Source organism: Drosophila rhopaloa, unplaced genomic scaffold, assembly GCF_018152115.1.
Source record: "Drosophila rhopaloa isolate 14029-0021.01 unplaced genomic scaffold, ASM1815211v1 contig_178, whole genome shotgun sequence".
Classification (NCBI taxonomy): domain Eukaryota; kingdom Metazoa; phylum Arthropoda; class Insecta; order Diptera; family Drosophilidae; genus Drosophila; species Drosophila rhopaloa.
Genome location: NW_025335059.1, coordinates 4279156 through 4300810, shown reverse-complemented (window position 1 = coordinate 4300810; position 21655 = coordinate 4279156). Strand labels below are relative to the sequence as shown.

The window sequence follows — 21655 nt, the reverse complement described above, 5'->3', positions numbered from 1 at the left end:
ACAAAAAACACTGGACTGAAAACAGCTGAAGTTCACAAACGTTCACACTCAATACGATTTTTATTTTTGTAGCAAAGAATGTATAAAGTAAACAGAGCTTTGATTGGTTACTTTGGATACAGCAATTTTATATATTCATAGGGCTTTAACTTACAACTATAGAGTTGAGCACACCGTCGATTAATCGCTTCGCTTTACTTTGCTTATCTCTAAGTTAATCTTTACAAGTATGAATGTGTATGAGCAACCGATATTGCTGCTTTTGTAGAGTAAAATGTGTTGCAAATTGTATTTGCCAAGCGAAATTAGGAGTAAGTTTAACAGCACTTTTATACACAATGTTTTATGCTGACACAGGATGGTTAAATAATAATAGAACCGATATACTTTTGGGTTACGTTGAATACAGATACACGCATACATTTAAGGCGACTTTAAATGGGATTGATATATATACGTTTTTTCTTGGGTTTCTTTGTCATAGAGCCAACTTAGCCCAGGCCATGATCGTCGAAGAAACTCTGCGGGGTCTCGTCCTGGAATGGGAGAATGCTTAGCTTCAGTTACGTAATCTAAACTTAACATCGCTCGAGATTAAAGGCAACCAAATAAAGCTTCTATACTGGGGGATACCCCTCATAAATAGGCTATGGAAAAAGGGTGGAAGAAGTAATATCAACTAAAAACAACAAAAAGACACCAATTGGGTGCACTAATTCAGACAGAAAGGGAGATAGACAGTTTGGGGAGAGTGGAGTTCAGAGATCAGATCAGTGAAGAGTAGATCAAAGCGGGCGTCAAAAGGTCAGAACAGTCAAATGGGTCAGTCACAACAGCAAAGACAACAATCAAAAGTAAAAGTAAACAATTACAAAAAAAAATGAGGATCACCAGTTCTTACCATTATCATATAGCATACGAGTACATTTAGCTTTTTTTTTTTGGAAAAATACTTGATTTTTATTATAACTTTTTTTTTTAATTACAAGACACAGAAAATTTGGCTAAAACGTACAACACACATACATAAACATATATATTTGTAGATATACATAAACTAGACTTTATTCGGTTACCACTAAGGGATGATTATTACAATTTTTAATTATATGTCGTTCTCATTTTTTCAACATTAAAGCTTACTTGTTTCTATTGTAAGAATAGTATTGCATATATTTCCCCACTAAATTAGTTATTGCCCATTTGGTGATTGATTGGAATGATCTTTCGATTATATAATGTAGATAGGAAGAAGCATATTAATTCAGTTGAGAAAACCCCAGATGGAACTACGTAAGGTTGGCTTGTTTTGCATGAACTTAGCTGTACCTATTATATATGTGTTTGTGTTTGCGAGAGAGGGTGTATGGAAAACCGCATGCCAAATACTCTGATGTTACTATCTATTATTTAGCTTTGTGGGTTTTTATTGCTTTTTGGAGCCTCACGCTGCTTGGCTTCTTCTTTGATTTGTTTTTTTCAGCGCTTCAGTGCTGTACAACAGCCAGAACACATTAGTGTTGAGAAGTGGATGGAGCAGTGTTGGAAAGTGCCAAGTGCAGCACACAATATCGCTGGGGTGTATCTGTGTGTTATTGTGTGCTCGTTGTGTCTGGGTGTGCGTGTAATATCAACTACATAAGTTCTAGGGTGTTCTAGTTCTTTAGAGGAGTCCAATGTCTCTTAAAGTGCCCTCAACGGCTTCGTCCTGGAGTACAGAAAATAAGAACAATAAGAACGAGAAGAGTAGAAGGAAAGAAAGTAGTAGTAGTGGTAGTACGAGTAGCAAGTGTAAGTGTGAGTAGAATGTGTCCAAAAAAGAAACCAATTTCAATTTGGTTTTGCTTTTCTTTCGTTGACGGCACAACTTGGAAACACGAAATGCATATTATATGGATGAACATCACAGCGCAGCGCGGGGAAGGCGGGGGAATTGAAGCTGGGCAATATACACATATGTACAGCTGGGCGAAGGTTTGACTGATCTGACCTATCGACACTCCACTAAAACTCTTCGCAGTTCGGGAATATAACTTTATGTTCTTTACACAGGTTCTTTGGGTTAGGTTTTCTTTTCTTCTATGTTTATTTTTTTATCGATTAGTTGAGATACTCATTGAAGTCCTGAGGTTGTTGTTGGTGGTTGGTGGTGGTAGTAGTTGTGTTAACATCGATTTATGCAGTGGCGGGTAGGGTAAGCGTTAATAATAACAAGAGAGAGGGTACATGGGTTACACATTTATATATGGTATATGGTATGGCAAGAATATGTATAGTTTAACATCGGTTCTAGTTAGTAATTCAGCTACAAAGGTCATGCAAAATAATCAAGCCAACTAAGATAGAGGTCTTACTACGAATCGGGTTAGGAGACTTAAGGAGTTACGGTCACAAAATAAACGCAAGCAAAAATTGTACTACAAATGGCAAACAAAGGTTTTAGATTTACTGCACAGCAACATCTATGGCAAGTTCAATACTGTGGCGATCAAATAATTCCTGGTAAGTTCTCACAATTCACAATTCGCTTTCGAGTAGGCAAGTTTCGAAACACAAGACGGCATGCAGCGACAAATAAACATATCGATTCGGTGCGTGTGTGTCAGGTAAGGTGGATTACATCAGATTCGGAACTTAAAGTTAATGACAATGTTGCTGCCAAAACACACACGCACACTTCTCTTAGGATCTATTGCAGCGAGTAAAAGAACTCTTCTTGCTTCGAGTGGTTAGAGGTGTTCAGTATAGTACGAGTAGTATAGTAATTAGTTTCGATTGCAAAAATAAGAGAAACAAGAACGAGAAGTAGGTAAGAGTAGAGTATAAAGAGAAAACCGTGATATGTATGAGGTATGTATGACATTGTAAACGTTATAGATAGGCATATAAATATAGATGCAAACAAACACTAACGAGGTAACGAAACTAAAAACCAGTAAGTTGAATAAATATGTAAAACAATTAACAATATCCGGCATAGGTAGAGTGACACAACCGTTTTAGGCATTACAGATCATATGTCTCGGGTGTACTGACCTCTTGGAGCAGATCCTGCGAGGCGATCGCCTTAAGTACGTTCTTTTTGGACGTTTCCTGGATCTCGCCGCCTATTAGCAGCTCGTCCAGGATAAAGTATGCTTTCTCAAAGTTGAAGATAATATCGAGCTCGCAGACCTGTTTAGAGAATGGGAGATAAACAACTTTTTAGAGTCGTTTGTGGCAATGTGCTGATAATAACTTACGCTTCCAAAGTACTTATCCAAGAGCTCCACATAACGATGAATGATCTCCAATGTCAGCAACTCGTTGTCGTTCTGCTCGATGGCGCAACAGAAATACAAGCTGGCATACCTTTAAAGTACAATGGTACAATAAAAAATATAGTTATAATTCCTTTAATTGAATAACTACATAAAAGGTTTTACATAATTATTAATAAATAAATACAAAATATAAACTTTAAGGAACATTTTCTCTTTGTAGATTTTGAGGCATACATATCTTATCAGTTATCATTTTACAAGGCTTTCTTAACTAAATTCTTTAAATAATAAAATACGAACAACCTACCTCTTATAGACAATTTTGCAGTCCTTCCACTCCAGAAATGAGCACATCTTGGGTTTCCGTGCCAGTATCGTGGTGACCAGTTCCCGGGTAATCTTCTTTTTCACCTTGTCCGGATAGGCCATGTACCACTTCTGTAACCGCAGTTTGCCCTGCCGACTGAACAGCAGCATGAAAAGCATCTAGAATTGAATAGCACAATTGTTACTATAGAACCTCTATTGATTTTTGTGTTTTCACAAATCATTAAGTTTTCATATCTTTTTAGGCCAGCGAAGCTCCCACTGACACAGTCATCTGTCACACACACCAACGCACCCACATTTTCACCTAGAGCCACCGCATCGTCAACATCAAAATCGTACCCTTACCGATTACCAAAGAAATCACTGTTTAACTTTTATTTCCTTATGCCTCACCATTAATATTGCTTTTCCTCCTTGTGATTGAGTATTTCCGTGTGCTGGGTGCTTAAAATATATAGGAAAAACTATTTTTCACGCAGCACATAGAAAATTATTGTTCATTCACAGCTGCTATTCGCAGTGCAACGTTTGTAAGCGTTTGTAAGCGAATAGCAAATACAGGGTGACTATAACAATTAGAGCTTCAGTCAACATTGTGTAGGAATTTAACTAAACTTTTAACTCTTGTAAACAATATGCTCTTTTAATACTTTAAGAACTTTTTATAAAACTATTATAATATATTTATATAAACTAGTTCGTTTGTAAGCAAATCGGAAAACAAATGTTTGCGTATATAGAAACAACATCATTCTAATTTTGGAAAGGAATAGTAAAGCAATGACTTTAAAGATATTAAAAATGAAATACAAACATATTATTAAGCTTTATGAATTCGTATGACGGGGCTGCACTGTATTCTTTAACGCGCGATATTAGCCATTCACAGTAAATTATCGCAAGGCAACTGCAGCTCTTTTGGGCCATCCCTATTTGACTGTGTAGACGTTAGCAGCAGCTGGCCGTACTCGTGCCGTTTAATAAGCCGAGAAATTTCGTCATTTCCATTTAGAAAACAAGCGAACAACCAGCGACGATGACAATAAAGCTCAAAGCAAACCTCAACAATCCGCCGATAAGTAAGTGCCCAAAGGATGCCGGCTGCAATGACCTTCCCCGCCCGGAAGATGTGCAGTTAGTGAGGTTATATCTGGATCAGGGTCTATTTATGTACACAATATACACATCCGATCCCTCTTTTATTGCATCAGTTTCGTATCGTGTGATATTAATTGACTCATTCGCTTAGGTGGCCTGGCGACGGCGCACCTAATCAATGGCACGGTGCCCGTGGAGATTGTGTGGAGCAAGGAGGAGACCTCGCTGCAGTTTCCCGATAACCGCCTGCTGGTGTGCCACTCCAACAACGATGTGCTCCGTGCCCTGGCCCGCGCGGCTCCGGATTACAAGCTGTACGGAGAGACGGCCATCGAACGGACACAGATCGACCACTGGCTGTCCTTTTCGCTGACCTGCGAGGACGACATCTCATGGGCGCTGTCCTTCCTGGACAAGTCCATTGCCCCTGTGACGTATCTGGTGGCCAACAAGCTGACCATTGCCGACTTTGCGCTGTTTAACGAGATGCATTCGCGCTATGAGTTCCTCGCCGCTAAGGGCATTCCGCAGCATGTGCAGCGTTGGTATGATCTCATCACTGCCCAGCCGCTGATCCAGAAGGTCCTGCAATCTCTGCCAGAAGGAGCGAGGGTCAAGAGGAGCCCGCAGGCCTCCAAGGAGCAGACGCCCGCCAAAACGGGCGAGCGCAAGCAGGAGGGCAAGTTCGTGGACTTGCCAGGGGCCGAGATGGGCAAGGTGGTGGTTCGTTTTCCGCCAGAGGCCTCCGGCTACCTGCACATCGGCCATGCCAAGGCGGCGCTGCTGAATCAGTACTACGCCTTGGCCTTCCAAGGCACGCTTATAATGCGATTTGATGACACGAATCCGGCCAAGGAGACCGTTGAGTTTGAGAACGTCATTCTCGGCGATCTGGAGCAGCTGCAGATCAAGCCGGACCTGTTTACGCACACCTCAAACTACTTTGACCTGATGCTGGACTACTGCGTCCAGCTGATCAAGGAGAGCAAGGCTTACGTGGACGACACGCCGCCGGAGCAGATGAAGCTGGAGCGCGAACAGCGCGTGGAGTCGGCCAATCGCTCTAACTGTAAGTTCTTCCTTAATTTTGATTTAGGTAAACTACACTATTTATCAATTCATGATGAACAATTATTTATTAGTTTTAGAAAGAAATTCCATTTAGTAATTCGTCAGCTGAAAGATGTGAACATTTCGTCATTAAAAAGGATTTATTCTATAGTAATCAAAGAAATAAATGATGAAATTCATAGAAATTTTTTTTATGTACAAGCCTTAAGTACTTGATTTCAAAAAAAAATTAATTTCACCACATGCAACAATTCTTTCATTTTTATTTTTATTAATCCTCGTTTTTATTTGCAGCCGTCGAGAAGAATCTTTCCCTATGGCAGGAGATGGTTAAGGGCTCTGAGAAGGGTCAAAAGTACTGCGTGCGCGCCAAGATCGACATGACCTCGGCCAACGGTTGTATGCGCGATCCCACCATCTATCGCTGCAAGAACGAGCCACACCCTCGCACAGGAACCAAATACAAGTAGGTTTTCCTTAAAACTTAATTGGAACCAAGTATTTAATGCTTAACCTTTACAGAGTCTATCCTACTTACGACTTTGCCTGTCCCATTGTGGACGCCATCGAGAATGTGACACACACCCTGCGCACCACTGAGTACCATGATCGTGATGATCAGTTCTACTGGTTTATTGATGCTCTGAAGTTAAGAAAGCCGTACATCTGGGAATACAGTCGGTTAAACATGACCAACACTGTTCTTTCCAAGAGAAAGCTTACCTGGTTTGTGGACTCAGGGCTAGTTGATGGCTGGGATGATCCTCGTTTCCCAACAGTGCGTGGAATTATACGTCGCGGCATGACCGTGGAGGGTCTGAAGGAGTTCATCATCGCTCAGGGAAGCAGCAAATCTGTGGTCTTTATGAACTGGGACAAGATATGGGCCTTTAACAAGAAGGTAATTGATCCGATTGCTCCACGTTACACTGCCTTGGAGAAAGAAAAGCGCGTTATTGTTAATGTGGCCGGCGCCAAGGTAGAAAAGATCCAGGTATCCGTGCATCCCAAGGATGAATCACTGGGCAAGAAGACAGTCTTACTGGGTCCCCGTATTTACATCGACTACGTGGATGCCGAAGCACTGAAGGTTGGTGAAAACGCCACCTTCATTAACTGGGGCAACCTCCTTATCAATAAGGTGAATAAGGATGCATCTGGAACCATCACCTCTGTTGATGCTGCACTCAACTTGGACAACAAGGACTTTAAGAAGACCCTCAAGTTAACCTGGTTGGCTGTCGAAGATGATGCCAGTGCCTATCCACCCACATTCTGCGTTTACTTTGACAACATTATTAGTAAAGCGGTTTTGGGCAAGGACGAGGACTTTAAGCAGTTTATTGGGCACAAAACCCGTGATGAGGTTGCCATGCTCGGCGATCCAGAGCTGAAGAAATGCAAGAAGGGTGATATCATCCAGTTGCAGAGACGTGGTTTCTTCAAAGTAGACAACGCCTATGCTCACCCCAGCGGGTTCACGAGCGTACCATCGCCCATTGTGTTGTTCTCTATTCCGGACGGCCATACGAAGGATGTGCCCACCTCGGGCCTGAAAATCAATGCGCCGGATGCCAAGGCTACGGTGAGTTCTATTAAACCATTTATTTGTGATCAAATCAGAAATAATAAGCCCTTAAGGATAAATTGGGTTAAAATAAAATTTGTCAGCATAACTTTCCTTACAGACATCCGATTTCAAAACGACACACACTTCTAAATGATTGTGGGCTGATTATATATCTACGTTAAAATCTAGGTTTTTATTTTTGGGACGATTTTTCATATTTTAATTTTTACAATGTAAATGACAATTCCAAATTTTGGAAATATGCCTTTGCAGAAAAGTGTCCAAAAACTGCACTTCTAAGCCCATAAGCCCATACTGCTAAATGATTGAGGTTAGTTCTCAAAAAATATGCGTTTAAAACTTAATTTGAAATTTGGGTTCAATTTCTGGTCATTTTTATAATTTTTCCAAAAATTACTTTATGAAAAGTGGCAAAAAACTCAATTTCTAATACCATAACTTTTTTTTTACAGAAGTCCGATTTCAAAGTGGCACACTTATGTAAATCTTTTTTATTTTTGCGTAGATTTATTGTAATTTGCTTGCACAAAGTATTTTAATGGCAGATTTCCAAACCTGTAAAGAGTATACATATATTCTTAATCAGCATTACCAGGCAGGTCGATCTAGAGTATACATATATTCTTAATCAGCATTACCAGGCAGGTCGATCTAGCCATATCTTGCCGAAGTTTGCTTTCCTGTATTTTTTATTGTTTAATAAAAATATAAAAGGGTATACAAATTCCGACTTGGCAGTACTTCTTATCGATTACTCCATATGTACATAAACAGCTGTTTGGATCTCCACAAGCTTCTCACTCTCTTCCACTGTGAGCCCTGTAGCTCTTCCACGTACTCTTAATTTTGTGCCGCGTTGGTTCGCCGAAGTCTTCTTCTTCGGCTAAAACTAGTTGTATGCTGAACCACGAAGCGTGTGGATCGTTATCGTCTACCTCTGTTTCACCAGTAAGACAACAAATTAAAGAGAGGGGCTCGCTGATTTATGCATGTCGCCCTTGCTGACGTTGCACAAATGTTTTTTAAAAAAATAAGAAGACTTGCACCTGTTTAGCTCTTAAAAATATTAATAAAAATTTTATTTATTATAGAAAAAGGCATCCTCACCTGCGAAATCCTCGAACCAAGCTTCTGAATTGGACAGTCAAATTACACAGCAAGGCGATTTAGTGCGTGATCTTAAATCCAAGAAAGCAGCCAAGGATCAAATCGATGCTGCAGTAAAAAAGCTGCTTGCCCTGAAGGCGGATTACAAGACAGCAACTGGAAAAGATTGGAAACCAGGACAAGCGCCTGCACCTACTGCTTCCGCCGCTTCTTCTTCCACTGCCAACGACGCCGTTTTGATTAATGCCAGCATTGCGAAGCAGGGCGATTTGGTTAGAGATTTGAAGGGAAAGAAGGCTGCCAAACCAGAGATCGACGCTGCTGTGAAAACGCTTCTGGAACTGAAGGCTCAGTACAAATCTCTCACCGGTCAAGATTGGAAACCGGGCACTGTACCTCAACCTGCTGCTCCAGTGGCATCTCCTGCCCCTTCTGCTACTGCCAACGATTCGGTGGCCCAGATTTTAAGCCAAATAACTGCCCAGGGAGACAAAGTGCGTGAGCTGAAGTCAGCTAAAGCCGATAAGCCCACCGTTGATGCCGCAGTGAAGAAGCTGCTCAGCTTAAAGGCAGACTACAAAACAGCTACCGGAAGTGACTGGAAGCCAGGCACCACAGCTCCAGCGCCAGCAGCAGCTACAGTGAAAGTCAAGCAGGAGAAGAATCCGGAACCTGCATCTGGCCTTGCTGTCAACACTTTGTTAAACAAGATTACCCAACAAGGTGACAAAATCCGTCAACTCAAGTCTGCCAAATCGGAGAAATCCCTGGTGGAGGCCGAGGTAAAACTATTGCTGGCACTTAAGACGGATTACAAATCCCTGACTGGTCAGGAGTGGAAACCAGGTACAGTTGCACCCACCCCAGCCACCGTGGCCGTTGTGGATCTCACTGGTGAGGATTCAGGCAGCGACGTAGCCAGTGTCTTAGGCAAGATTCAGGCACAGGGCGACAAGATCAGGCAACTGAAGTCCGAGAAGGCAGCAAAGAACGTAATCGAACCAGAGGTTAAGAATCTGTTGGCCCTTAAAGCGCAATATAAGACACTGAGCGGTAAGGATTGGACGCCAGACACGAAAGTTGAACCCGCAGTAGTCAAAAAGGAAGTCAGCCCCGCCGAGATGGCATCGCCAGCTAAGGATGAGCTCACCCAGGAGATCAATGCTCAAGGCGAGAAGGTGCGTGCGGCTAAGGGCAACAAGGCAGCCAAGGAGGTGATCGATGCTGAGGTGGCCAAGTTGCTGGCTCTCAAGGCGAAGTACAAGGAGGTCACGGGCACCGATTTCCCTGTAGCCGGACGCGGAGGCGGCGGTGGTGGGGGATCAGCGAAGAAGGCACCCAAGGAGGCTCAACCGAAGCCAGCCAAGCCAGCAAAGAAGGAACCTGCACCCGAGGCCTCTGGCGCTGTGAAGAAGCAGACCCGTCTGGGTCTGGAGGCCACAAAGGAGGATAACTTGCCCGACTGGTACTCGCAGGTGATCACCAAGGGTGAGATGATCGAGTACTACGACGTGTCCGGATGCTACATCCTGCGCCACTGGTCCTTCGCCATCTGGAAAGCCATAAAGGCTTGGTTTGATGCTGAGATTACGCGCATGGGTGTCAAGGAGTGCTACTTCCCCATCTTCGTATCCAAGGCGGTGCTGGAGAAGGAGAAGACGCACATCGCGGACTTCGCTCCGGAGGTAGCTTGGGTAACCAAATCCGGTGACTCCGACCTCGCCGAACCCATCGCCGTGCGCCCCACCTCCGAGACCGTCATGTATCCCGCCTACGCCAAGTGGGTACAGTCCTACAGGGATCTGCCCATCCGTCTCAATCAATGGAATAACGTTGTGGTGAGTACTTTAATGCAGTGCATTTCGGTTTTATTTCTTATTAACTAACACTTTGTTTTCTCTTTTCTACAGCGCTGGGAATTTAAACAGCCAACGCCGTTCCTGCGCACCCGCGAATTTCTGTGGCAGGAGGGTCACACCGCATTCGCCGGCAAAGAGGAGGCCGACAAGGAAGTGTTGGAAATCCTCGACCTGTACGCCTTGGTCTACACCCATCTGCTGGCCATTCCCGTGGTAAAGGGCCGCAAGACCGAAAAGGAGAAGTTCGCGGGCGGTGACTACACCACCACCGTGGAGGCATTCATCTCCGCCTCTGGACGTGCCATTCAGGGAGCAACCAGTCACCATTTGGGGCAGAACTTCTCGAAGATGTTCGAGATCGTGTACGAGGACCCTGAGACGCAGCAGAAGAAGTACGCGTACCAGAACTCCTGGGGCATTACTACGCGGACTATTGGCGTGATGATCATGGTGCATGCTGACAACCAGGGCCTGGTGCTACCCCCACATGTGGCCTGCATTCAAGCCATTGTGGTGCCCTGCGGCATTACCGTGAACACCAAGGATGACGAGCGGGCTCAGCTGCTGGACGCGTGCAAGGAGCTGGAGAAGCGTCTGGTCGGAGGTGGAGTGCGTTGCGAGGGTGACTACCGAGACAACTACTCGCCCGGCTGGAAGTTCAACCACTGGGAACTGAAGGGAGTTCCGCTGCGCCTGGAGGTGGGTCCCAAGGACCTGAAGGCCCAGCAACTGGTGGCCGTGCGTCGCGACACTGGCGAGAAGATCACCATCCCGCTGGCCGATGTTGAGAAGAAGATTCCTGCGCTGCTCGAGACGATTCACGAAACCATGCTCGGCAAGGCGCAAGAGGATATGACCAGTCACACCAAAAAGGTCAACAACTGGACCGACTTCTGCGGCTTCCTAGAGCAGAAGAACATCCTGCTGGCTCCCTTCTGTGGCGAGATCAGCTGCGAGGATAAGATCAAGGCGGACAGCGCCCGCGGCGAAGAAGCCGAGCCTGGGGCTCCCGCCATGGGCGCCAAGTCACTGTGCATCCCCTTCGATCAGCCGGCCCCCATCTCGGCCAGCGATAAGTGCATAAACCCCGGCTGCACCAACACGCCCAAGTTCTACACGCTCTTCGGGCGTAGCTACTAAATAAATGGGAGCTGGAAGGAAGCAAGGCTTCGTTGTTTCTCCAAATCATATTTTAAATAAAAAAACTCGATTAGCTAAGATCGATGGACCTATATGTACTCTGATTTTGCAAGGACCTTAATATTCATTTCAAATTGATTAAATGCAAAAGTTTAAATTAAAAAAAAAAACTGGTTTCTATTAATGTAAAATTTGATGTTGATTTGTCTTTCAGCTGAATAACTACCAAGACTAATTTTAATTGGGAATTTTAAATTGGTTGTTAAACTAATAAACAAGTTAAGAAGATTTCTACTATGGGAACAATTAAACTTATTTTACATTTCAGTTATTTCAATAATTTGTTTAGTTCCGTGTACTGAACATAAATTATTTATAAACTTCTTTTTAATATGGAACACTAGACTTTTTAAAAAGGTATTAATATCGTCGCCAGCCAATTAAGTTCACAATTACTTGTTAACCACCCTATATCAAATTGATAGATTGGTTGTACATATATTTGATAGACTTGTTTAATACTTACTAAACCCTCATATAAGAAACATGGATACATGTTTGTATTATTCAATGTAATACACTTGACCCACAACAAACCGATCATATCCCCTATACCCCTTTTTGCTGTTAATAACACCAATTATAATTAACTTAGCAGCTCCATTTCAATAAATGGATAATTTTTCATCAGCCGCAATCAGTGGATTCCATCTTAAACTGTTTGGAGGTGGGTTGAGCGTATGACCAGATATAGGAATTGATCCCAATATTACCACAACCGATCTCAAGAGCCCAAGGCATTTAAATATCTGGGGTTCTGCTACACAGTTAACCTATTCGATTTCCTCCGCCTTTTACATTTATTAACATTGTAATTAGAGATAAATAATATAAATGGCGTACATATGGCTAGATGGGGAGGCTAAAAGTGGTTTAGGAATGTACCCTAAGCTAGGTGAGAGTGAGTCCAGCTAATTAAATGTATAACTTGCCACTTTGTGTCAGCAGCCGGTGTCGACTTGTTTTAAATGGAAAAATAATGGCCGAGCCCACGCTGCGGATGGGGAATGTAGAAAGGCATCGGACCAGGCCCAGACCTGGACAATATTGCGTGCCGATATGCGTAAACATCAACAACCACAGAACGACAAATGACAAGCAGCCCAAGTCAAACTGTGATAAGCAAATATGAGCATTGTTATGGCAATATACTACCATTGACAACTGGTTTCCCCTGGGTTTAAGTGATGCAATTGTAGATATCTCTTGTCAGTAATCAGTATTTTATATAAATTTATTTATTTATTTATATAAAGCTATCTGGTTTTAAACTAACTAGTAAGTGAGAGCATTACCCACTATAGCATTCCGCTTGTCTAGGATTTTATTAAATTAAAATTAAAATACAATTTATAAGTTTTATTTATCGTAACAATAAATCTTTTTTCTGAAGTATTCAGAACAACATATAGTTGCGAAGTTTTAATAAAAAATAGAGTATAGAAGCACAGTATACAGATGCTTTGTAGACTCAGGTTAAGCCTTAATGTGTTCTACTTAGCCGTTAATCGAATCTCGAACAAATAGCAAATATTTAGTGTTAGTCGGTATTCAGTAGCCGCGAAAGCAACCGAGATATTCAATTATGTTTGATTTATGGCGTCGGGCGGTGGCAGAGAAGGTTACCTCTTGGAAACCCCATTTATTCCAACCGTGGCTCCAGCTTTACCTCTTAACTCCAGCCCACTTGGAGTAATCAATTGCAAAAAATTGCATAATGATGCTTGTGCATGTATCTACTCCGACAACCTGTTTATAATTGCCGGATTATTCATCGGTAATGTACAATCAAAAAATATGATTGCGAATTAAAGAGATTCAGGGAAGTGACTAAAGAATCAAATAGGGCAATTCTAAAGTATTGAGTGGAGAATTAAAATATGGTTAGCTATCCAATACAAAAATTTCTGAAAACAAAATTAGATGTGTTAATTAAGCGGTTTTTTAAAAAGAAGAGGAATGTGGAAGGAATCAAACTACGGAAAAATCTTGTGTTGTATAAAATAGCAAATGTATCCTAATCAAATTCATAATTTCGATGACTCACGAGATTTGACAAATATTTTAATTAATTCTCACGTTACTTTTAGATTTCTTAAATGAAAACAAAAACATGTTGCGTCTATAATTAATAATTTGCGTCAATGTATGGAATCTTTTAGCCAAACTCCGCAGTTTTCAAAGCAATGACAAGAGTAAACATATTAAAGGAATTTAATATGATGGAAAATACAAATTGTAAGCTAAGGCAGGTTTTTTATAAGATCATAAGAAACTATAGTAGCTTATAAACTAAGATTTCAATTTACTAACATTATAAGTAACTTTTAGCCTATAAACAACAGAAGTGTGAAAGGCAAATATTGGCTAGTTAGTAACCTGAATGAAATCAAACAGGATCCAGCTGAGATCTAAGATTATAAAAATTTCCACATGGGTAGTGGATAACCTAAAAATCAAAGTTCAAAAGCCGTATCCAAGGAGTTCTCTGGCCTGGCACGAGTGATAAAATCTCTTCCGCTTGAATAGAGACGAAACCACGCTGGGAACTGGGAAGTTGAAATTTGGCTTAGTCGTGCAATTCGCTGACCGGCGACGAGACAGTTTCCTCGGTTCTCTAGCGTTTACAGAACCAATTAGAGTGGAACTACGAATTGGGCTGCCCCAGGGGCGTCCAACGACTTGGGCTGCCAAAACAAATTATGTCATCAAAGGAAAGGGAAATGGAAATGGAATACAACTGATGAGCTGCGAAGCCTGTTATTAACCGCAAGGTCCGTAGGCCAACAAACCAGGCGGAAAAAGCGAAAACGTAACGGAGACGTTGCTGAATCAGAATTTCAAGGTCGTCGCATCACGACATCTTCTGCTCCGTTGTTACCAGATTGTGAAATCCCCCAGCGATCCTGTGGCTGTCCAATACCTTGTGTCTTCCCCGCACCTTTTGTCTCACTAGCCAACTCACCTGACGGGGCAACTTTTTTAACTGGCCATTATCACAACTTGCAGCCGTGGATCAGGTTCCCCAAGATGAAAAAAATCTCTTCTACAGCCAAAAATTGCATGAATGCATTTTAGCGCGGAAATGTGCCTGTATGAGTTTCTGAATTTCTGCATATACAAACACAGTGGAGATTCAAAAGTAGTAATGCTCTTAAAAAATGTATTTGTCTTCTTTTTGTAATAATTTACAGAGCTGAAAGCTTTAAGAACTAAAAGTGGTTTACTTATCATCAAAGTATTTACTAATCTAGATTGATTTGTGATATTTTTAATTACCCTTTAATTGTTTATGATTTTATTGAAAGTTCGATGTGATTTTTCGCCTACACTTAAATGAACAGTATTTACTGCTGACTCACATTTATCATCATTTTAAAACAAACAAATTGGTTGCTGATTTATTAATTTCTTTGGACGAACAGGTGTCAACAAAATGATTTCACAATTGTAGTCATTGAACTATTTTAATTGAAATGTTTGCTTAAACGTTGAGTTATATATAAAAGAAATTGCGACATTTTAATTATTTGTTAAAGATCTAGTGTGTGTCTAGAATTTGGTACAAGCAAAAAGTTCACCTTTTAGAAGTCGAACTGTATATATGCATCTGTTTGGCTGCCGTGGATGACATGCGGTTTTTAGGGCCACCTCAAGTGGCTGGCCTTGGTTTGGTGCGGCTCCTTTTTTTTGCGGTCGAGGGGAATTTTGTTTTGGACTCGGGCTAGGGTTGCCAGGTTTCCAGGCTGCCGTGTTGCCGAGTTGCAGTCGCGAACTCGGATGGCCAAGACAGAAGTAGGGAGATCCATTAGCATTGCCCTTGCTCGACTTGGAAAGCTTTAAGTGCCGTTTAATTGGCTTTAATTCGAGTGTTTCGATTCGGTGTGTGTTTTTCGGTTATGTTTATAGCCTGGCTGAGGGCAAGCTCATCTTACGGCTAGTGCAACCCGGAAAGCAGCACGACTCACCTGGGCTTCCACACCTGTCCGAGCACACGTTCACTGAGCCAGTATTTGTGTGGCGTTGGCGTGGCAGCGACGCCGGCAGAGCCGAGTTTCCTTTGAGCCGAGTATAACTTCAAGCCAATTGCTCGCTTTCAATTCAGTTGCCGCTGAGTTTTCAACCGATTCAATTCGAGACCGCAAAAACATCACTCAAAGATTCGCCAGTCACCGTCGTCGTCAACGCCTGAGAAGTGAGTTTTAGATAAAATCGAGGTGCTAATAACTTGGCCCAATAAGCGGGGGGCCATCCTAATCCCCCCATGAACTTTGGCTCCGTGTGTGTTTGCCCTTAAAATTGACACGAAAAGCCTTAAAGAAAATAAAAGTCAACCCGACAATTGTCAGCGAAAAGTGTGCGAATGTCATAATTTGCGTGATCCGAGTTACGTGAATCCGTCCGTCCGGCAAAAAGGAGGCGTGAAATGTTGTGTTCAGTGTGTGTTAGTTCAGGAAAAAAATAAGACCAGAGCAGAGTTAACAATGGGATTGAAATTCAATGGAAATAAATGCAGTCAGAATGGCAAAGAGCAAATGCATTCGAGTTTGTGTCTTAAGTCTTTTGTTTGGCTCGCGAAAGGAAACGCGCAGAAAAGGAATGGACGACAGAGGAAACATTTATTATTTGGATCATGAATAACTCAAAGCGATTGCAAAATAATGAATACTTAGTTAAATTATTTCCCAAGACTTTAACCATTTTGTAAAAAATACAAATTTGTAAATTTTAGTTAACAAACTATTTTAAAAGTTTTAAGCTTAAATGCTTTAAAAACCTTTGAACCTATTTGTTCTTAAGTTGTTTTTTTAAGTTTTAGAAAAATGTGTGTTGTTTTGCTGGGGACCATATATTCAAGACTTAACGATTTTGTTTTGGATAATTTACTTAAATAATTTAAAGCGAAGGAAAAGATTGCAAAGCAAAACAATAATTATAATATAAATGCACCTTATAAAATGATTTGTAAGCTTCTAGAAAACATGAACAATGGCGATTGAATAATTTTCAGAATTAACAAGTGCTGTATTTTATAATTTTGCAATCAATCAATATACATAGTGGGCAGTTGCTAAATATTGAAAAGAACATTGAAAAGCTTATAGTGTATTCAATTAAACTTATATTTTCTTTTCTAAGGAAAGAAAAATATTTTCTTAACAAAATACCACTTTTTTCTGTTTATGCTTTTTAAACGATAGATTTAAAATGTTGTAACACTATTCCATATTAGATGAGTGCTTAGCTTTTTAAATAAAATATGAATTAGTGCGGCCATAAACCGAGAGTGAAATGCAGAGGTTTGTAACTCATAAAAAACGCTAAAGTTTAGCCCTGCACGAAGCAGTACACAGTTGGCTAATTGTTTGGACTTCCACCCGCACTTGGGTTGCCCAAGACCGTAATGCAGACACTAAAAAGTAAAAACATAAAAATAAAAACTGAAAATAAAGCAATGGACCAAGCATTAACCCACTGCGGGACGGACACTTTCCAAACGTGATAAACAAACAAGCGGTGGCCGCTAACAGGTCTTTAAACTTGTCGCTATTTACCAACATAAACAGATGATGTGCGAGGTGTGATGGGAAGCGGCAATTCGGAGGCTTTCGGGGAACGGACCCCGAAAGTCCCAATTGGCCACGGCAATTACACGCAGTTGGTCAACACCGTAGTTGTCTCTGCATGATCGTATTTCATCAGTATCCGCTGCTGACATTGAACAAGAATCTTGGCCGGAGTAGGTTAGACAAACAAACGGCCAACAACTCGAACTTGAAATAAATGGCTGTAAACCACCTCTTTGTCACTTCCTTTGCTCAAACTTCTATTTAAATTAAAGCGTTTAAAATGCCAATACCCTTTAGTATTTTTGGCTATAATCTCAGAATGTGTAGAAACTTAAGAAATACATTTTAAAAAATCCATAAAAATTAATTATTGTCAAGATCAAATATTCTAATGTTAAAAATTTTGGATGTCATAAATAATGATAATCCAATTAAAGCATTGGAAATCGTGTCAGTAAATATATATATTTGAATACAATAAACTCTTTATTTCCGATTGTAGATAGCTGCTTAACCATGGACATACTGAAAAGTGATGCCGAATGCGGCGAGTCCGATATTGCCAAGTTCTATGCCAACAAAACGATTCTGATTACCGGCGCCACCGGATTTATGGGCAAGGTTCTGGTGGAGAAACTACTACGTAGCTGCGGAGATCTTAATGTCATCTATCTATTGATACGCACCAAAAAAGGTGTCGATCCCAGCGTTCGCAAGGAGCAGTACTTCAAGTGTGTGGTAAGTCAATCCAATCACCTATCATTTACTTACCGGAAATCAAAACATTCCATTATTAAATGCTGTAAATTAGATAATTTATGGCTCGTAAATTAAGCCAAGCCCTCGAGCTTTAAGCAGCTTAATAAGCGTTTACTTAGAGAGCCACTCTCCGCTGTACCACGTGACGTATACTTGATGGCAATACGAACAGCAACGCAATGCATAAAATATCTATGGAAACTTTAAAGTGTCATGTTGCTTATTAAATCTAATGTGTGGGGATTCGGAATTTTGTAAGGCAATACATTTCTGAGAAATTTTAAAAATGTAATAATTGCTACACGTCTCAAATTAAACAAACTAAGCTGGAAATTTAGGGAAACCACTAAGAATATCATTATAAATGACAGTAGGGATGAATCACATCGAGTGTGTGCGGTTTGACTCAACTTTATTTCATAATTCCCTCAATCAATTTTAGAAACCAGTGGATATTGCTTAATTCTACAGTTAGCCAACTAATATTACTTATTGTATTTCGTCAGCTGATTATAGTTGGAGCTTATCTGGGACTTCAGTGGTCAAAGATTTTACACCTTAGGATTGACTAGAAATAATATATATGTATTCTGATCTTCATCTTCATTTATTTATTAGTTATTTTTGAAAATATTTATAACAAGCAATTCTCTCAAATTGACAAACTACTTAGAACTTTAAAGCATGTTAGATAATGTCTTGTTTTATACTGTTGCCAAAAATAATGTGTGATGTCTGACTGAGTCATAGATTAAGACTCTCTATTTGGAGTCAGACAAACGTCAATAAAAGTCTTACAAAATCCAAAGCAATTACAAATGCCGACCTTGCCCACCAGACGATAGCCATAATTTCCACTTCAGGCCGCCTGACAACTCCTAATCGCAACGCATTCGCACGTGAAGTCAGATATAAATTCTATATAATTACATGCCATAACTGGTGCCACCGCACCTGAACTAATATTCCGTTTGCCCTCCGTCGGAGGGAAAACCTCCAGTGAGACTCCCGCAAATTACCAAATTATCGCACTGCTCAAAGACACAGAAATCCGTTGGTATGGTGGGCCCGACAAAGCGACCCACTCAAACACATCCACGGCGTTTATAAGTCAAGGTGATCATTATTGGTTGAAAAAATCCAAAAATTACAATGACTCTTAATTGTTGGACGTTAAGCCGGCGCTAAAACCAGCGACATGGCCCATTAGGCGATTCTAGCCAAACAGCAAACAGAAAACAACAGCAGCAGCAGACATCGGATCCGAATTGCAATTCCAACGCCATGACACTTAACTAATGACCGACCGCCTCTTATTTTGCATTCAGATCTTTAGCAAGCTGCTGGAGAAGAATCCCGGCATCGTGGACAAGGTGCGCGTGGTAAAGGGCGACCTGCTGGAGCCGGACCTTGGCCTGAACGCCAATGACACCAACACACTCGCCTCCAACGTCGAGGTGGTGTTCCACTGTGCGGCCAATGTGCGCTTCGACCAGCCGCTGCGTCCCATGGTCATGATGAACGTGGTCGGCACCCTGAAGGTCCTCCGTCTGGCGGAGAAGATGAGCCACTTGCAGGCGCTGGTGCACGTGTCCACATCCTACTGCCAGTGCAACGAGAGCGTCCTGGAGGAGCGCGCCTACCCGGCCCCACAGAACCCCTACTCCATCATGGAGATGGTGGACACGATGGACGACGCAGCCCTCGCGGAGATCACACCCAAGTAGGTTTTGCTTTCTTACCAATATCTTGGTAAACAAAATCAATTAGATACATTTGAAAGCCAATAACAATAATTTAGTTAATCAAAAACTCTTTCGTATAGGCTGAAATAATTTCTAATTTGCTTTAAGTACTTCTTCTCAAATAGGTCCTCTAGTAATTGTAATAGATAGCAGTGTTAAAACAACAACTGATATAAGTTTCTTATAAACTACTTTCTTTATCTTAAATGCCTAAGCATAACAATTTTAAAAAAAAACTAAAGCTTAATGTTACAATAATATTATTTTCTTACATTTTATTGTTCATAAAGTAAATATGAAACATTTTCAGTCGTTTTCTTTCCAATTATTATTTGCAAACAAAGGTTAATAATGATTTAACCATTGTTTTTAGACTCCTTTATACCCTGGCACCCAATAACTAGTTTCGTTGACTTATTTCCAGATTGTTAAACGGCTTGCCGAACACGTACGCTTACAGCAAGGCGCTGTCTGAAGATTTAATTTGCAGATACAACAATAAGCTGCCCATAATCATCACAAGACCCTCGATTGGTGGGTATTGGAGTGCCCATATATATCAGTACCTCCTAGCTAATTGCTTTATTAAACCCGTTGCAGTGACGGCGGCCATTCACGAGCCATTGCCCGGCTGGATTGAGGGCGTCAACGGACCCACTGGCCTCATGATCGGCGCCGCCCGCGGAGTTATCCGATCGATGCACTGCAACCCGGACTACGCCTCCACGGTTATTCCCGTGGACAAGGCCATCAACGGGATGATCCTGTGCGGCTATCAGCGCGGCAAGGCCAGCCAGGAGAAGGGAGACCGCCAGACGGGCGTGGAGTTCTGCAACCTGTGCATTTCCAGCAAGGCCCTCATGTCCTGGGGCGACAGCATCGAGACGGGTCGCCGCTTCTTCTACGAAACGCCCCTCAGCTTCGCGCTCTGGTATCCGGGTGGGTCCATCAAGAAGAACTACTACCACCACCTCTTCTGCGTCATCTTCTTCCACTATCTGCCCGCCTACTTCATCGACTTTTGGCTGCTCATCTTCGGCCAGAAGCCCTTGTAAGTTTAAACATTGCTAAGTTATTAATCATAGCTGATTTTACCAGTTTTAAAGTGCAGACACATTTGTATTATTTTTTGTAGAAAAACTTGAAAGAACCTTTTTTAGGTAGACGAAAATGTCTTAGTCAATCTAAATTTGTCTATAAATAGAACAGACTTATTATTTAACTAGAAATACATTTTAATGAAAATTATACATTGTCAAAATGCATAAAAATATCTAAACACCAAGAAATTATAGATGATGAAAATAATAGATCATCAAAAACGTTTATATGAAATGTATTTTTAAAAAGTAAACAGTCGGTATCTAAATTATTATAATATTTTTGTATTTTCTGTATGAGTTATAAGATGTCTTTAATAACCACTATTTATATTCTTCCAGCTTAGTGAACGTTCAACGCAAAGTATCTATGGGTCTGAAACTGCTGCAGTACTACACAACGAAAGAGTGGGAGTTCCGAAACGAGCGGTTCCAGGAGATGAGTAGCCAACTGAACGCCCTCGACCAGGACCTCTTCGACACCTCGGTGGGCCAGGTGAACTGGGAGACGTACATCAGCAACTACATCGTGGGCATGCGCACCTACATCCTGGGCGAAAGCGAGGATACTCTGCCCCAGGCCCGCAAGGTCCTGCGTCGCCTGTACATCCTTGACTGGGTCAGCAAGGTGCTGTTCTGGTCCCTGACCTTCTGGTTCCTGTGGACCCACTTGGATGGCCTTGTGGAGAGGGGCGATGCCTTCATCCGATCCTCACTCAGCAACATTTACCACGAGCGAAACAGCACCATACACGCATAAGTTCTTTTATAATTAAGAGTTTCAAATATAGTCCGCAAGATTTTGTTTGTTTTTAAGTCAACACATATTTCGTTTTTATTTAAATTTGGGGTTGTAAACTGGTTCCGCTTGGGAACTTAACTTGAGCTTATAACCTACATTGGATAGTACAGAGTTAAAGCTCTGTTCGTTGGCTTAATCAACACTAGAGGGCCTAGCTATA

The 21655-nt window shown here is 41.6% G+C and overlaps 3 protein-coding genes across 6 annotated transcripts; 2 read left to right on the top strand and 1 right to left on the bottom strand.

Annotated features, from left to right (window-relative positions):
• Nucleotides 1-41: 41 nt before the first annotated feature.
• On the bottom strand, nucleotides 42-4131 carry LOC108044135 (AP-1 complex subunit sigma-2). Of its 3 annotated transcripts, none has more exons than XM_017123017.2 (5): nucleotides 3987-4131; nucleotides 3571-3749; nucleotides 3243-3351; nucleotides 3037-3174; nucleotides 42-536 (listed from the first exon to the last, which is right to left on the bottom strand). In XM_017123017.2, exons 1-5 carry the CDS (start codon nucleotides 3987-3989, stop codon nucleotides 492-494), a joined length of 474 nt encoding a protein of 157 aa, XP_016978506.1. In that variant the 5' UTR covers nucleotides 3990-4131; the 3' UTR covers nucleotides 42-491. The 3 variants fall into 3 exon arrangements, with proteins under 3 accessions (XP_016978506.1, XP_016978507.1, XP_016978504.1); XM_017123018.2 differs by lacking the exon at nucleotides 42-536 and adding an exon at nucleotides 933-2124; XM_017123015.2 differs by lacking the exon at nucleotides 42-536 and adding an exon at nucleotides 933-1708.
• A 376-nt stretch (nucleotides 4132-4507) lies between these two features.
• On the top strand, nucleotides 4508-11629 carry LOC108044134 (bifunctional glutamate/proline--tRNA ligase). Of its 2 annotated transcripts, XM_017123014.2 has the most exons (6): nucleotides 4508-4672; nucleotides 4843-5760; nucleotides 6057-6228; nucleotides 6285-7347; nucleotides 8445-10298; nucleotides 10371-11629. In XM_017123014.2, the coding sequence occupies exons 1-6, from the start codon at nucleotides 4630-4632 to the stop codon at nucleotides 11457-11459; spliced, it is 5139 nt and encodes a 1712-aa protein (XP_016978503.2). In that variant the 5' UTR covers nucleotides 4508-4629; the 3' UTR covers nucleotides 11460-11629. The 2 variants fall into 2 exon arrangements, with proteins under 2 accessions (XP_016978503.2, XP_044315088.1); XM_044459153.1 differs by lacking the exons at nucleotides 4508-4672; nucleotides 4843-5760; nucleotides 6057-6228; nucleotides 6285-7347 and adding an exon at nucleotides 8242-8301.
• Nucleotides 11630-15629: 4000 nt separating this feature from the next.
• LOC108044140 (putative fatty acyl-CoA reductase CG5065) lies at nucleotides 15630-21514 on the top strand. Its single transcript, XM_017123027.2, has 6 exons — nucleotides 15630-15714; nucleotides 17592-17827; nucleotides 19177-19571; nucleotides 20018-20127; nucleotides 20194-20644; nucleotides 21036-21514. The coding sequence occupies exons 2-6, from the start codon at nucleotides 17606-17608 to the stop codon at nucleotides 21451-21453; spliced, it is 1596 nt and encodes a 531-aa protein (XP_016978516.1). The 5' UTR covers nucleotides 15630-15714; nucleotides 17592-17605; the 3' UTR covers nucleotides 21454-21514.
• Nucleotides 21515-21655: the final 141 nt, after the last annotated feature.